The sequence below is a fragment of the Pongo pygmaeus genome, chromosome X, assembly GCF_028885625.2.
Source record: "Pongo pygmaeus isolate AG05252 chromosome X, NHGRI_mPonPyg2-v2.0_pri, whole genome shotgun sequence".
Classification (NCBI taxonomy): domain Eukaryota; kingdom Metazoa; phylum Chordata; class Mammalia; order Primates; family Hominidae; genus Pongo; species Pongo pygmaeus.
In genome coordinates, this window is record NC_072396.2 from 138,666,111 (window position 1) to 138,683,090 (window position 16,980).

Sequence of the window (16,980 nt, forward strand, 5' to 3'; positions counted from 1 at the left end):
TATGTTTTCATTGCCCCAAATAGCCCAGGTTTGAGGCTACTGAAACTAGGATCATTTTCCAGGGCAATCAAAAGTAGCCTATTTTGCTGCATGATCAAAGAAAAAAATCACATCACTTCTCTGGGTCTCAGTCTCCTACGTGGTGAAATGAGAAGGTTGGGCTCCATTGTATGACTGTATAATTCTATTAATACAATATCAAGTGCTTTGTTGCCTTAGTATTGGTAAATCTTCCAGATGATAGTAAATGTTTTCTGACTTACATATTTGAAAACCTATCTCCAAGTCTGCAGTAGCTTTGAATAACAAAACTCTCTGTCCTAATTGTTGTTGATCCTCTGCCATTTGATACCACTGGTACAAGGAGTGACCCATCATATTTAAAAAGATAATTACGGCAAGACCAAGGTAATCTTTGTGCCTTTTATTCACGAATATGGGGGTGGTGTGGAGTTGCTTGGTGACAATCTGAAACTCTACCTGAAATAAAGGTTTGGAATTTTGGGTCTCAAGATTTCTGACTCCATTTTCCAGAACACACCCTGAATTATCACCATCAGTGTGTTTGTATTTATATTTTAGGAAAGTAATGAATGTATAAGGCATTATAATAATAAGAATAGCAAACAATTATATAGGATTTATTTTGTTGCAAGTACCGTTCTAAGGGTCTTAAAAACATTAACTCACTTGATCCTCACAACACTCATGAGTTAAGTCCAATTAGTATTCCCATTGTACAAATGAGGAAAGTGAGAAACGGAGCAATTAAGAAAGATTCCTTTATTATAAGGGATCTTACCTCAAGCAGAAATAAATGGGATCCTTTTAAAATAATTAAAACAAATGATAGGCCAGGTGTGGTGACTCATGGCTGTAATCCCAGCACTTTGGGAGGCCAAGGCGGGTGGATCACTTGAGGTCAGGAGTTCAAGTTCAGCCTGGCCAACATGGAGAAACCCTTTCTCTACTAAAAATTAAAAAATGAGCCAGGTATGGTGGTGCGGGCCTGTAGTCCTAGCTACTCTGGAGGCTAGGGCAGGAGAATCACTTGAACCGGGAAGGCAGAGGTTGCAGTGAGCTGAGATCACACCACTGCACTCTAGCCTGGGCCTGCACTCCAGACTCTGTCTCAAAAAAAAAAAAAAAAAATACATGGAAGATGCACGGCAATTTGGAGACTGAACGTCAAGGAAAGAAGTTCTGTCAGAATCCCACAAACTAATTCTGAAGGAGTCAGTCAATAAAACACACATTGACATTAGGACTCTTCCTACCTCCAACCCTTGTTGACTTTGGTTGTCTAAGGAGGAAAAAGGGGATTGAGAACTAGGCCTCAGGGCACCTGGATGAAGCTTTGCCAGCTCTCAAACACCTGTTATATCCGGTTCCCAAGAAGTTTTGAAGCTTTGAAATGTATCCTGGTATTGTTCCTAAGTCACTCCCTTGCTAGGTCCTTGATAAATTAGACTGGCACTTTTAAAAAATTCTTAAACCTCCTTTCACTTGAGACTCCAAAGCCAATATTTCCTTTCACCCTAATGCTTCCTAGAAAATACTAGCTTTCCTAAGAATCACTCTCGTTACTATTTAAGACACCCCAGACCCACGGTTTCAGGTCCCACAGCCTGGGTCAGGTCCATCGTGGTGATGGAAGAATTAGTACTGGGCAACCAGGCTAATCAAAATCTGAAAATATATTTATTTATTTATTTAGAGATGGAGTCTCACTCTGTCGCCCAGGCTGGAGAGCAGTGGTGCAATCTCTGCTCACTGCAACCTCCGCCTCCCAGGGTCAAGTGATTCTCATACCTCAGCCTCCCGAGTAGCTGTGACTACAGATGTGTGCCACCACACCAAGCTAATTTTTTAGTATTTTTAGTAGAGATGAGGTTTCACCATGTTGGCCAGGCTGGTCTCAAACCCCTGACTTCAGGTGATCCGCCCACCTCGGCCTCCCAAATTGCTGGGATTACAGGCATGAGCCACCGCGCCCGGCCTATTTATTTATTTTTTGAGATGGAGTCTCACTCTGTCACCCAGGCTGGAGTGCAGTGGCATGATCTCAGCTCACGCCTCTCAGGTTCAAGCAATTTACCTGCCTTAGCCTCCCTAGTAGCTGGGACTACAGGTGTGTGCCACCACGCCAGGCTAATTTTTGTGCTTTTAGTAGAAATGGGTTTCAGCATGTTGACCAGGCTGGTCTCAAACTCCTGACCTCAGGTAATCCGCCCACCTCGGCCTCCCAAAGTGCTGGGATTACAGGTGTGAGCCACTGCGCCTGGCCTAAGTCTAAGAAGATCATTTATTGATTCAACAAAATACAATGTTTAAAATCTATAACACAGTGAAAAGCATGGGCTTGTCACCCAACCAAATCCTGGAAATTGTGAGCAACCTTTGAAGTAGGAAGAAAGTACTTTAGGGACTAATAAAAGGAAACAATTTCACACTGTCAGTAGTGTGGAACTAGTTGCCCCCAATGGGTTTTAAATTCAAGTAGGGTGCAAGAGTGGTTTAGAGAAATTCCTGAGTGGCAAATGAGGAAACCACGGGCTCTCTGAGATACAAGCCCAGTCTTCCGTAGGGGCATAGCCACGGCACAATGCTCTCCTGACCTAACGTCCTTAAAACCTTGGTCAGAAGTCAGACCATTGTGCTAATGCGTGAGGGTGTGCGTGGGGATGGAGGGTGGGGTGGAACTCCTGCGTAGTTAGCAACCCTGCACCAAATCCTGGCAACCTTCCGGAGCAAACCCTCCACCATGTCATGCTAATAACAGCAGACCTAGGAATTGACCCTATGCCACGCCGTCTGGACCCCCATACAGTCATAGTGTCCAGGTGGCTTTGTGAGTCACCCAGACCCTCCGTAATAATCCCACTGCGGGTGGGGCTGCCTTGCAGTTTCTGGCCCCTTCCCACCCTGACTCAGCTCTCCTCCCATGAGCTCCTATTTCTTGCCGGGCAGAAGCCGCCGCGGTACCCGCTCCACCGGGCATGCTCAGTCCTCCGGCCAGGCTTTGACTGCGGGACGCCAGCGCCCGGCCCCCTGCGCGCGTCCGGAGTGAGGGATCCTTTAAATTGGGCCGGCTCGTTGCTAGGCAACCGCGCGGCCCGCGTTGGCGCTGCACTGCGGTGGCTCAGCCTGGAGCCCGCCCGGCGGGGTCGCGGTGGCCAGAGCCTAACGGGGGGCTGCCGCGCGCCGGTGGTGGTTGTCTTTGAGGAAGAGAGGTTCGGGCTCTCCAGACCGCATCCACGCTTCCAGGTATGTCTGCGGACGGGAAAGCCCGGGATCCCTCGGGCTCGCCCCTCTTCTTCCTGGACACAGGGGGCGAAGGGGCGGGGAGCCAGGGGCAGGCGCCCAGGTCCGCACCCCGACCCCCACTGCAGGTTATTTCTGTCCTTAGAGCCCCAGGCCGGGGCTGGAGAGCGTTTGGGAGGGAAAGGACCAGGACGTGGGAGTGGCAGTGCGGAAAGACGAGTGGGGTCAGGCCTCTCCCGCTGCCCGCCAGCGACTAGGTCGGGACTGGGGAGGTGGAAAGTGTCACCTGCAATGGGGACCGAAGCAGCGCCCCGACCCCGAGCCACCTTCTCTCCTCGGGAGGCAGCGATGGCAGGAGTTTCAGTTAACAATTTACAGAGAAAACTCCCAAACTATGCATACATAGATACAGCTTTGTAGCAAGAATGTGACTCTCATACTAATAAAGTCTCAGCCTTCGGAATTAAGGTGACTCCCCGTATCTTTTCTTCTAGAAGGAATAACTTCACACTAATAACAAAGAATTGAGGAGTAATAAGCATTCACGGGGCCCAGTTTTCAATGGTACTTTTCTTCCCCCTCAATAGCTGCCAAGCAATAGAGAAGACAATTTGTCCCGGGAAGTGGACACTTTGGCCCATATATTAGGACCCTGACAGATGAAGGCAAAAATCAGGATGACTTCCCTTTTCGATGTTTTTTTGTTTGTTTGTTTGTTTCAAATTAACTGCACTCTGAGGGAGGGAGGCAAGGCCTGGGCTCCAGCCTTTTGCTAATGCGGTTCGTGGCGTGCTCATTAACAACAAGCCAGGGTGGCTCCTTTGCTCAATAGGTGCTAAAAGTGAGGAGGTACTGTGTTGAATAAAATTTCCTCATGATTCTTGTCCCATTTGATATCTGTATGGCTTGGGGAAGGAAGACTTAGTGGCATAATCGTTGGGGAAATGGGTTGACAAAAAGAGAAATTACCTCTTAGTGTCTGGTATGACATTTCAGATAGACCAAATGACATTCTAAGTATATCACTTGTCTTTTTTTTTTTTTTTTTTTTTTTTTTTGTGACGGAGTCTTGCTCTGTCGCCCAGGCTGGAGTGCAGCGGCACGATTTCCGCTTACTGCAACCTTCGCCTCCCTGGTTCAAGCGATTCTCCTGCCTCAGCCTCCTGAGTAGCTGGGATTACAGGCGCGTGCCACCATGTCCGGCTAATTTTTGTATTTTTAGTAGAGACGGGGTTTTGTCATGTTGTTCAGGCTGGTCTCGAACTCCTGACCTTGTGATCCGCCCGCCTCAGCCTCCCAAAGTGCTGGGATTACAGGCGTGAGCCACCGCGCCTGGCCATCACTTGTCATTTTAATCTACATCTCAGATATAAACACGGGTTTGGGCATTCTGGTTAAATGTATTTCCTGATTACATGGAGGGCGGCGGAATTTTCTTTTTTCCAGTTCAAACTGGAGAAGGAAGACAAGGATATCCAGTAGACCAAAGATCTTGGACCCCAGGAAGTGTAAGTACAGTCGTGTTAGCTGTTATCTTGTTGGGGTGTTTAGAAGCACAGAGCCTTAGGCAACGTAACTCTTCAGCCTTGTAACTGATCATCTGCATTGTCAGTAAGCTCTCAGGAAGGCCTCATAAAAATACAAAGGAAAAGTGTCCTGAAGACTTCAGCTAAGCCAAATAAACTTCAAGGGAAAAATAAAAGTGCTTTCTCTAAAATACCACCCCCCAAAACTTTTTAAGGCAGAGGAGAAATTATGTCAAAAAAAATTTTTTTAACTAAATTAGAATCAAAGCATTGTAGAGATTTCAGGAAGAATATTAAGGATCATTCATTAAACAAATATTTATTCAGGGCTACTATGTGTCAGGTAACAATGCCAGGCCATCATAGCATATTTGTATAATAAAGGTCTGTGTGAAATGCCACAGAAGCACAGGAACAATTCGGAGTGCAAAGTCATCCTTGCTAATCTTCAAACGAATACTCCTGTATTTCTGAGAAGTTATTGGTGCCTCTGAAATACAGTGGGACATTTGGAAAACTCTTGGTAAAGCAATTGGTGATTTTAAAATGCCGATATATTAGGGTGTAGAAAAGACTACCACTTTTTTGCTTAGATAAAATCAATTCAGCTTCAGAAATTTGGGGACATCAACAACTAATTTACAGAAGTTAGAGATAATTTTTCCCTGAAGAGGCAGATTAAATTAATCTGAGATTGGAGTTTAGGCTTCCTTATATTTATTTTAATAGTGCCTACTTTTTTTTTCAAACTAACTTTTTCTGAGGTCTGATGACTTCCGGCTGGCCACTTTGGAGTACATATCTCTGGAGAAAGTTTAGGTTGTTTAACTGGCTGGTTTATATTCAAAGGGAGGGTAAGGAAAACCTGAAAATGAACAAAACCCATTGTTTACCGTATACATTAAAAGTTGCTTTCATTTCCATTTTCATTCATTTTTCTTAATCATCTGTGAAACAGGTATATTGTCCCTATTTTACACCTGAAGAATCTGAGGCTTGCAGTTCTAAAATGTGGGGGCCAAGATATCTGACTCCTTCAGTCTTTTTTCTACCATAGTCCACACTCAGTTCCTTTCTCAGGAACTTCCTTTTCCTTCTTCCCCACAATGTTGCATGGTAAAACATATTGATCCATCTTGACTTCAGACAGTTCATTTGGGTCCTTCTTTTGGTATTTAATAGTTTTCTGCAAGTCAGTGAAAGAGGGTGGAGAATGGGGAATCTCCCCTATAGGGGGCAGGTCAGAATCTTCTAAGGAAAGAGGGTAATGATGGGAGTGTTTTTGTGTCTGGAAACAGTGGAAGCAGGAAAAAGAAAAAAAAAAAAAAAGGTTGAGAACCACTGCTCTGAAGTGAGAATAAATTGAACAGTTGAGAAGGAAGCAAACCTAGTGATTTCCTTTGTAACAGATTTTTTTCCTATTTTGGTGGAGCAGTTTTTCTAAGATTCCAGAGAACAGACCATCCAAGAATAAGGGGAGAAAGTTCTTTATATTAAGAGGAGCCCTTTGTCTTCACTTTACTGCCCCTGGGCAGTGACTAAAAGCCATGCCCCTTGTTGAGAGCTACTAAGCGACTGAGGGTAATGACAGGTTACTCAACACGGGTTGGAGATGACCTTTCCCAACCATCATTCCCAGTTTACAAAGTTTGAGAGGAAGGACCCTTGTGAGATGGGAAAAAGCCTTTGGCATTCTTCCAGAACTGTTTTCCAGTCCCTACCTACTCTGCCTGGAAGAATAATGGAATTTTGCAGGCAGATCTAAATTTGTGAAGAGAGATGGTCCTGAAAATTTGAAAACAAATTCTTTTTTTTTTTTTTTTTTTTTTTAGGAGACAGAGTGTCGCTCTGTTTCCCAGGCTGGAGTGCAGTGGCATGATCATAGGTCACTTCAGCCTCAACCCCCTGAGCTCAAGCAATTCTCCCACCTGAGTAGTTAGGACTACAGGCATATACCACCACACCTATCTAATTTTGTTTTTAATTTTTATAGACATGGATCTCACTATGTTGCCCAGGCTGGTTTTGAACTCCTGACATCAAGTTATCCTTCTGCCTCTGCCTCCCAAAGCACTGGGATTACAGATGTGAGCCACTGTGCCCATGTAAATGGGATAAGGCAACAGAAAAAAAAAAATTGATTTATGTCATCAAATTTCCCTAAAGCCTGTGATTTAAAATATGAATATTTTAGAAAACAAATAATTAAATTTCACATCCACTTTAATATGATTATACTCTCTAGGGCCCCAGCTCAAAAATGAAACTGAGATGGTTTGTGGATTTCTCCTTTCACAGTAAACAGTAGTGTATTATTTTATGGAGCTATTTGAGAATAGATGTGCATTCCTCTAAGATTTTTATGGAACAGTGCACCTACAGGTCCATTGTAAATGACTGTTCTTTGCTTAGCTCTCAACATTTATGTTACATCATGTTATATATAAATTCATATTCAATTTATTTTATCAGTGGTTCTCAAATTCTTTAGGTGAATACAAACCACTTTCATGAGACAAGAGATCTCTCACTCTGCAAAAATGTACTATTACTTTGCCACTGCAAAAAAAAAAAAAGTCACCTGAGGATAAATGATGATGTTTTCAGTGAGACACTAACTAGAACCATCAGGAATCCATTATTAATTCATGTCAGACACAAATGAATAGATGTAGTCATATTGTAGACACATATGCCTTAACAGTGCAGTCCTAAGGGCTTCTGGGGGATTGCTATCTTAGAGGACTACTTGTCCTATGACTTTGTATTGTTTTCTTGTCTGTGTTCTGGATTATTTGCTTCTAAAGAAGCCAGTTTTTCATCCCCATTGGGCCTCCTTCCCCTACCCTTCTGACCTTCAGTATCCAGTGTAGTGTTGGGTAGGCATTTATATTAATAAATGTCCACAACTGACCCACTAACAGGCATGCCTACACTTTCAATAATGGCTTCTGGTTTGGTTTGCCTTATGCTGGCGCAAATTACCTAGTCAAGTTTATTGAGAACAAAATGGATACCAGGCCAGGGTAGAGGAGTGTCATTGCCTTAAAGCATATTCCTTGTTCTTGCCAGAGAATACTAATGCCATACTCGTTCTGCATTAAAAAACAAACAGTACAATTTGTGAAGAGAAAATGAGACTGGCAGCTTTTACCCCGAGTCTGGGCTTTGCCACATTCTGTGACTAGATTTGGGAACAAGCCCTTAAAGGATATCTTGCCAATGAAAGAGAGAAGAAGAAAAAAAAGAGCAGCTCAGAGACCGCTTGACCCTGCCCTGTGTAAGCCATGGGAGGGAAATTCCAAAAGGCTTTTCAAACCTTTCTCTTTCTGTTCTTTGAAATGTGACATGCAGTTCTCCTTACCCTCCCCCCTTCACTTTTCCTCTCTTCTTTTGTGGCCTTTTAAAAGATACCTAAGCTCTGAAAATAGTGAGTTGTTTTCTTTCAATATGGGGAATGAAACCTAGCAGATGAATAAAGAAGAATTTTAGAACAAGCACTGACCTGAGAGACAGGGTCCTCAGTTTTACTACTATGGGCTGTGTGGCCTTGGTCAAGTCACTTAACTTCTCTGGGCTTTAGTCATAAATTGACTCTTCCCATTTCAGTAGCTATATAGGCTTCACTGAAAGGCATTTCCTTTCAGACACCAGGAAATTATACAGAGGCTCAGGGAAGAGAGACAGTGAAAATTAAAAAGTGTGTGTGTGTGTGTGTGCATGTGTGCATATGTGTATGTGTTTTGCCAGAGATTTATGGGATGGTTGGATGTAGAAGTAACTTTTTCAAGGAGCAAAATTATTAATGAAAAGAGTTTTTTATTTTAACCTTTATCCATACCCAGACCTCTATCTCAGATGTGTCATTCTTGCTATCTCCAGATATAAAGTGGCCACACTTTACTTGCACCTGTGCTCACCTCCTTCCTAATCAATCCCACCAATGCCCTTCATCCAGAATTAAGTAACAGGAATAGTAATCTCTCTGCCATTGCTACCTGATTAGAAGCATTTTTATCATCTATATAATTGTTGGGTAAAAATTTGACTGCTAAAAAATGTGACTGGCAATTAACATCACCCTCTTTTCTCCTCTCTCTGTTCCTTTCCTCTATGATTGCTGTAATAATTCCTACTGATTTGCACTCATATTTCTAGAGATGAGGGAAACCAAGATAATGATATTTCCCTTTAAGAACAGATCGATCAATGATGCTTCTGGATGGTGACTCGTGGAATAATGAAAGTCAGAAAGGACTGTTTCAAAAGAAAGAAGATGATTCTCCAATGGCAAATATATATTGTGAATTTAAAGTCTGAGTTTATCATTGTGGTCTGATTGACCTCAAGAAAGCTTGGCTGCTGGCTTTTGGACCAATCATTTTAGTACCTTCACTGAACTCTCCAAATAGTTCATCTTAAGAATATGTGTACCTTCTCCTTTCCTCAAAGCCAAGTAGTTGCCAGTAGGGATGTACCCTTGGGGATGGTGAGTCCCTTCCACCTTTTGTGGGGGAAAGGGGAGAGGAGAGGTATGTTCAGTACCTATAGGTATTAAGTTTATTCCTTCATTGCTCATAGTAAGGAAAACCTGTGTTATTTAAAAATAAACTACTGTTTGTAAAAAGAAAAGAAAAGATAATACACCAAAAAGTAGTTATCTCAGGGCCATGAGATTATGAAGGAGATTCCTTCTGTTTTTTGTGCTTTTCTCTATTCTCCAAAATTGTTATAATAATCAAAGAAAATATTAATTAAGAAATAAATACAACATTTGCCATTTCTCATTACCAGCAGAAAATTACATTTGAGTGCATAGATAAAAGAGATGCAGGCATACTTTGATTTTTCTCCATGGTGATACTACAAATATGTTTTGGTAAATTAATATATAAAATGAATAAAGTGACCCTCTCCTTCTTCTCCTCACCATTTAGGGCTAACTTCAGCTACCAGTTGGTGGCTTCAGGTGCCAGTGGCCCTCCACATGCTGCTTTGGTTCTTCTTTCTCCCTTCCCTCAGAAGTAGTCACTTATCAAATATTTCAGTGCTGTGGGAAAGCTGTACATTAAGGATTCCCTTTGGGTAGGGAAGACTCTTTTTGAAGCAAAATAATCATCCTCATATTTTTATAAACTTGGAAAGTTGGTTGTGATTTAGTATGCTGAATTTTCACCTAAAAACTACACTCAGAGTCAGTATCTTGAAAAAAACACATTTGGTGGCATTAATATTTTCAATTGTTGACATTAGGTTCTCCTCATGAAATTGCTGTCAAAATGGATAGAATTCTGTACACTTGGCAGTCTTGCCTAAAAGCAAAGCCCAAGACTGGAATAGCAGGAATTTATAGGTCAAGACAGAAGGGCATTTGGCAGAGTTAGTCATAAGGAAGTCTGCATGGTATACTTTACCAAAAGCAGCTCACATTTCATTAAGCCCTGATGTTTTAGTCACTTTAAAGAATGAATAAACAATAGTCCAATCGAAGAGAACTAGAAAGGCATCAGACATTGAAAGCACAGGTATTACCAACATTACCTATTAATTTCAAATCACTTTTTTTATTTTAAAGCGGTCTGTTTTTATGTGTACAGTTGTTTTCTTATAGAATCACTTTCTGTGTGTACAGTAAGTAGCTAAATGTGTCAGTTTACTAGTTCTATTTCATAGGATGAGAGACTTTTAAAGCTGGAAGCATCTGTAGAACTTAGCTCGTTCAGCTCTTTCCATTTATAAATGAGGGGACTGAGGCCCAAGCCATTCAGTGAGTTAGAGAGAGAGCCAGCCCTCAAATGTTTAGATTCTTCACCCGTGAGCCAGCATTTTTATTTCTTTCTACTATACTAGCTACTAGTGTAAATAATGTGCCTGCCTTGGTTTTAAATTTTGTTTTTCAGATATTGGAAGAGGTGCCTGGAGAAATGGATGCTAGAAGAAAACACTGGAAGGAGAATATGTTTACTCCTTTTTTTAGTGCACAAGATGTTCTAGAAGAGACTTCTGAGCCTGAATCTTCTTCTGAACAAACGACTGCAGATAGCAGCAAGGGAATGGAAGAAATTTATAATTTGTCCAGTAGAAAGTTTCAAGAAGAAAGTAAATTTAAGAGGAAAAAATATATTTTCCAACTAAATGAAATAGAACAAGAATCAAATTTAAGAGAGAACAAGATAAACGTTTCAAAGAATGAAACAGACACAAATTCTGCATCCTATGAATCATCTAATGTGGATGTTACAACAGAAGAAAGCTTTAACAGCACAGAAGATAACTCTACCTGCAGTACAGATAACTTACCAGCTCTACTAAGACAAGACATAAGAAAGAAATTTATGGAAAGAATGTCTCCAAAACTTTGCCTGAATCTTTTGAATGAAGAACTGGAAGAACTTAATATGAAATGCAGAAAAATAGAAGAGGAATTTGAAAATGCTGAAAAAGAACTTTTGCACTACAAAAAAGAAATATTCACAAAACCCCTAAATTTTCAAGAAACAGACACGGATGCTTCAAAAAGTGACTATGAACTTCAAGCTTTAAGAAATGATCTGTCTGAAAAAGCAACAAATGTAAAAAACTTAAGTGAACAGCTCCAGCAAGCCAAAGAAGTCATCCACAAATTGAACCTAGAGAACAGAGATTTAAAAGAAGCTGTTAGGAAGTTAAAGCATCAAACCGAGGTTGGAAATGTGCTCCTAAAAGAAGAAATGAAATCGTATTATGAATTAGAAATGGCAAAGATCCGCGGAGAGCTCAGTGCCATCAAGAATGAACTGAGGACTGAGAAGACCCTACAAGCAAGAAATAACAGAGCCTTGGAGTTGCTTAGAAAATACTATGCTTCTTCAATGGTAACATCATCAAGTATCCTTGACCACTTTACTGGGGATTTTTTTTAAAACTTAAAAAAATCCTTCCATCCCCGTCTGGGAAGCGAGGAGCGCCTCTGCCCGGGCGGCCCCGTCGGGGAAGTGAGGAGCGCCTCTGCCCGGCCGCCCCGTCTGGGAGGAGAGGAGCGCCTCTGCCCGGGCGGCCCCGTCTGGGAAGCGAGGGGCGCCTCTGCCCAGCCGCCCTGTCTGGGAGGTGAGGAGCGCCTCTGCCCGGCTGCCCTGTCTGGGAGGTGTACCCAACAGCTCCGAAGAGACAGCGACCATCGGGAGCCGGCCATGAGGACGATGGCGGTTTTGTTGAAGAGAAGGGGAGGAAGTGTGGGGAAAGGAAGGAGAGATCAGATTGTTGCTGTGTCTGTGTAGAAAGGGGTGGGCATAGGAGACTCCATTTTGTTCTGACTAGGAGAAATTCTTCTGCCTTGGGATGCAGTTGATCTATGTATGGCCTTTCCCCCAGCCCCCTGCTCTCTGAAACATGTGCTGTGTCAACTCAGGGTTAAATGGATTAAGGGTGGTGCAAGATGTGCTTTGTTAAACAGATGCTTGAAGGCAGCATGCTCTTTAAGAGTCATCACCACTCCCTAATCTCAAGTACTCAGGGGCACAAACACTGCAGAAGGCCGCAGGGTCCTCTGCCTAGGAAAACCAGAGACCTTTGTTCATGTGTTTATCTCCTGACCTTCTCTCCACTATTATCCTATGACCCTGCCATATCCCCCTCTCCGAGAAACACCCAAGAATGATCAATAAATACTTCAGAAATTAAAAAAATAAAATAAAACAAAAAAAAAAAAAAAAAAAAAAAAAAAAAAAAAAAAAAAAAAACAAAAAAAATCCTTCCATTAGGCAAGTCATTGAGCCAAATCAGTGTTTATTGTATTTTCTTTGTGTATTACTTAAAATATATGTAATAGGATGTTATTTTCATTTTCGGTAAATCACAGTATCTATAAAACATATACATGTTTCCAAGCTTCTGCTTTCTCTTTCTGATGAAGTTATTGCAGGAGTACAAATGGAAACGAAGCTTTGGAAATCTCATATCAAAGTGTGTGTGTGTGTGTGTGTGTGTGTGTGTGTACACACACACATATATTCACTCAAAAACACATAATGATTCACCAAATCATTTATGAATACAAATCAACAGCCATTTTGTGATCTTGTAAGCAAATATGTCCTTGGCACATGAATATTTTTCCGTCTGTGTTCATTGATGTTAACAGTAAAAATCTTGTTTATGTGTATAAGCCTAACATATGCCTGTGGGTCTTGTAACTGCCTGTTCAAACTCAATGGGATACCAAAAATGTATCTGCTTACTTTGGGGGTCTAACTTTAATTCGGTACATATAAACATCTCTGGAAAAAAATGTAGTTTTTTTCTTCCCCCTGCTGTTTTCCCCAGGCTTTCTCCTTTGACCTGGCCACGGTTCCCATAGACTACAAGACGACTTAGAGACATTGCTGTGACCTTTGCTAGAGCCCTGGTCTTGTCAGCAGTGGCTTTTGTGTTTTCTTATGTTGACCAGTAAGGGGCGTTGTTTACACAGTTCTTCCAAAACTCGACCAGGGGAAAATTTCGAAGCTTCCTCCCCGGCTTACATCACAAGTTGGCGGGGGACTGTGGTGAAGTTGGATGTCATCTGGATAAACTTTTAGTGAGCTGGCTTGATTTTTACAGTAATCCAGCCCTGTAAGGGCCCCAGGTGATGACAATTTATTTTACACTTACACATGGTAAAAATGTACTGCCTCAATCCTTGGGTGGAAGTGATGGGCCAGTTGACTACCATTTGTTTGTATCAGTCATCAAGAAATCCTGTAATAGGAGCTCTATTTGCATGGTGTTTTAAAGCCTAATGAACCAAATGTAATTGCAGACTATGAGGATGAGATACAATTGTTTTAAGGGTTTAGGTATCTTCCCTGTTGGGAAAATCCCTAGACTGGGAGTCAGGACATTTGGCTTCTAGTACCTGCTCTGCCAGTAACTAGTTAACTTTCTTCCCCTAAAAGTCCTCATCTATAAAACAAGGCAACAGATCTATCATCAAGATTCTGTTCAGTTCTAATGTTCTGTGATTTCACCTCAATGATTTTATTTGCAAGTGTAACTCTACCTGTAAGGAAGTAAAACTCCTATGGCATTGGATGCATTCAATTCTTTTTTTGTTTTGTTTTTTTTTTGAGACAGAGTCTTGCTCTGTCGCCCAGGCTAGAGTGCAGTGGCGTGATCTCGGCTCACTGCAACCTCTGCCTCCCGGGTTCAAGCGATTCTCCTGCCTTAGCCTCCCGAGTAGCTGGGATTACAGGCGCCTGCCACTACACCTGGCTAATTTTTGTATGTATGTATTTATTTATTTATTTAGTAGAGACAGGGTTTTACCATCTCGGCCAGGCTGGTCTCGAACTCCTGACCTCGTGATCCACCCATCTCGACCTCCCAAAGTACTGGGGTTACAGGCGTGAGCCACCGCACCCGGCCTGGATGTATTCAATTCTAATACTTTGGGGGACCTACTTTGCAGACCCCCTTTGAAAGAAAATATAAGCAGGGTCCTTTATATAGTTTGAACATCTCCAAATACTATAATAATAAATCAATAGAGGTTGTTTCTCTACCTTTCTCTTGTTTCCTCTTTATTCATTAAGGTTGGGGAAGGCACTGAATGGATACTGACTAAGCTGACCTGGAGGCTGAACAAGTCTTTCCTTGCCTGGGAGGATTGGCATAAATTGGAAGATGCTAATCTTTGGAGCTTTGTGACTTAGTCCTGATAAACCTAACCCAGGCACTGGCAGCCTGCCTCAAAGGGGGAGATGACTTTCAGGTTTTTAGTGGTCACTGGCTTCCCACCAAGGGTCTAGGTATGAAAGCAAACTAGGAACTCGTTGCCCTATTTTACTCTCTTCTTCATCACCCCCTTATAAAATTGCCCCTTTGTACTTGCCTCATAAAGACGCTTATTCCCTGAATGCTAATGTGCAGAGCTGCTTACATGTTTAAAAATTTTACAATGTATTAATTAAGCTACTAGGCTCAATCCTTTCAGTTTAATTTTTTTTTTTTTTTTAAGAGAGAGAGGGGGACAGGTTCTTGCTATGTTGCCCAGGCTGGACTCAAACTGCTGGGCTAAAGTGATCCTCCCCAGTAGCTTGGGCTACTGGCATATGCCACCATGTCTGGCTAGTATAATTCCATTTTAATTCCATTTTCTTTTCTTTCTTTCTTTTTTTTTTTTTTTTTTTTTTTGGAGACGGAGCCTAGCTCTGTTGCCAAGGCTGGAGTACAGTGGCACAATCTCAGCTCACTGTACCCTCTGCCTCCCGGGTTCAAGCAATTCTCATGCCTCAGCTTCCTGAGTAGCTGGGATTACAGGCAGCTAATTTTTTTTGTATTTTTATTAGAGATGGGATTTTGCCATGTTGGCCAGGCTGGTCTCGAACTCCAGAGCTCAAGGGATCCGCTCACCTCAGCCTCCCAAAGTGCTGGGATTACAGGCATGAGCCACCATGCCCGGCCTATAATTCTATTTTCAAAAAGGAACTTTTATTCCAGGAGTATTTCTGTGAACCAACCATACATTTAAGGTTTTCAGTGACAATTTGGTTTATCTTGCATGAGTGTGTATGTGTGCTTGGGGGCAGGGAAAGAGTGGTGGAAGGAGGTCCAGAGACATTAAGTGTATGGCTTAGACTAGGTCTAGGGCAGGGGGTGGGGTTTCTATTTCTAGGTTGGAACTAGAATACAGATTCTTGGTGAGACAGCCTGAAATACTAAAACCCAGCAAGGCCTGCCCTATGGAAAGATCCTATGGAAAGCCCAGGTCCAGACACTAACCAGGGAGGTAATATACAATCACTAACTTCAGAGGGCCAAGGAGAAAGGGGAGCCAAGGTCACAGACCCAACAGTTTGGAATTAGGAAGGGATTGCATCAAAATAAAAGCAGGGCTGGAATAAACAGGGAGAAAGCTGCGCTATTATTCCTCTTCATGGGCAGATGAGAACAGCAGTGGGTTGAACTTGTTTAAGGAACTAGAATCAATATATCATCACTTTACTTTCTAGTATATTAAATGGGAGATCTGGAGGTGTCTTTGTTGTTGTTGTTTTAGAGGTGGAGGCTGGCCTTGTTGCCCAGGCTGGAGTGCAGTGGCACAAATAGCTCACTGCAGCCTGGACCTCCTGGGCTCAAGCAATCCTCCCACCTCAGCCTCCTGAGTAATTGAGACTACAGGGGCTTGCTTCCATGCCTGGCTAATTTTTTATATTTTTAGAGACAGGGTCTCACTATGTTGTCCAGGCTGGCTTCAAACTCCTGGCCTCAAGCAATCCTGTGCCTTAGCCTTCTGGAGGAGTGGGATTACACACACGAGCCAGCAGGCTTGGCCCTTGGAGGTGTTTATGTTTTTTTGTTTTTTGTTTTTTGTTTTTTTAACAGGGATGGCACATCAGGCCACTCATCCCTTTAACTAATCTGTTGGGTAAAATATTTGAAATCAGCAGTGCAGTCACACACCATTCATCACCAACTTCTAATCTCTTACTTATTAAGAAGCATGGGCTGTCACAGTTCTCTGGAAATATCTGTTCCACCTTGGTTTAATAATTCAGTTCTATAAACATTTGGTGAGCACTTATTGCCACAGTTCATTCCTTCTAAAACACATTTAAAAAATTTTTGACATTTCCTGAATTTGGGACTCATCTTCAAATTGATGGTATGTCATAGAATAATTGTCAGTGTTTTGTTTTTCTTAGTAATTCATGAAATAATGGTGTATCTTACAATTGATGGAGTTTTAGATTTGATGAAATAAGGTATGTGCTAGGCTGGGGATATGGAAATCAAAGGGTTTATGAATAAGACAAGTCTCTGACCTCAAGGAGCTTACTTATGCAATTAACTAAAACAATGTGGTAAGAGCTATACCACCAATGCTAATATAAAGTGCTGTGGGAGCATAAAGGAGGATCAATTAATTCTGCCTGTGGGACTGGTAACCACTTTGTAAAGGAGGTGACATTTGAGCTGGGCCTTGAAGGATATGAAGGATTTTTCCAGACAAAGCATGGGAGTAGGAGGCAGGGACATTTCTGGAATGTGAATATGGAAGGTTTATTTGGCTTCAAAGAGGACTCAGCAGCAATGAATTAGAGCACTGGTATGTTATGTGTTGCTGATTTTTTTGTTTGTTTGTTGAGACGGAGTCTTGCTCTGTTGCCCAGGCTTGAGTGCAGTGGCACGATACCGGCTCACTGCAACCTCCACCTCCCGGGTTCAAGTGATT

General features: G+C 42.2%; 1 protein-coding gene across 2 annotated transcripts; it reads left to right on the top strand.

Annotated features, from left to right (window-relative positions):
- The first annotated feature begins 2,902 nt into the window (after positions 1-2,902).
- Positions 2,903-13,021, top strand: CCDC160 (coiled-coil domain containing 160). 2 transcript variants are annotated; one of them, XM_054471392.2, is made up of 4 exons: positions 2,903-3,267; positions 4,711-4,772; positions 10,691-11,717; positions 12,530-13,021. In XM_054471392.2, the coding sequence occupies exon 3, from the start codon at positions 10,715-10,717 to the stop codon at positions 11,690-11,692; it is 978 nt and encodes a 325-aa protein (XP_054327367.1). In that variant the 5' UTR covers positions 2,903-3,267; positions 4,711-4,772; positions 10,691-10,714; the 3' UTR covers positions 11,693-11,717; positions 12,530-13,021. The 2 variants fall into 2 exon arrangements, with proteins under 2 accessions (XP_054327367.1, XP_054327369.1); XM_054471394.2 differs by lacking the exon at positions 4,711-4,772 and having other exon boundaries at positions 2,942-3,267.
- Positions 13,022-16,980: the final 3,959 nt, after the last annotated feature.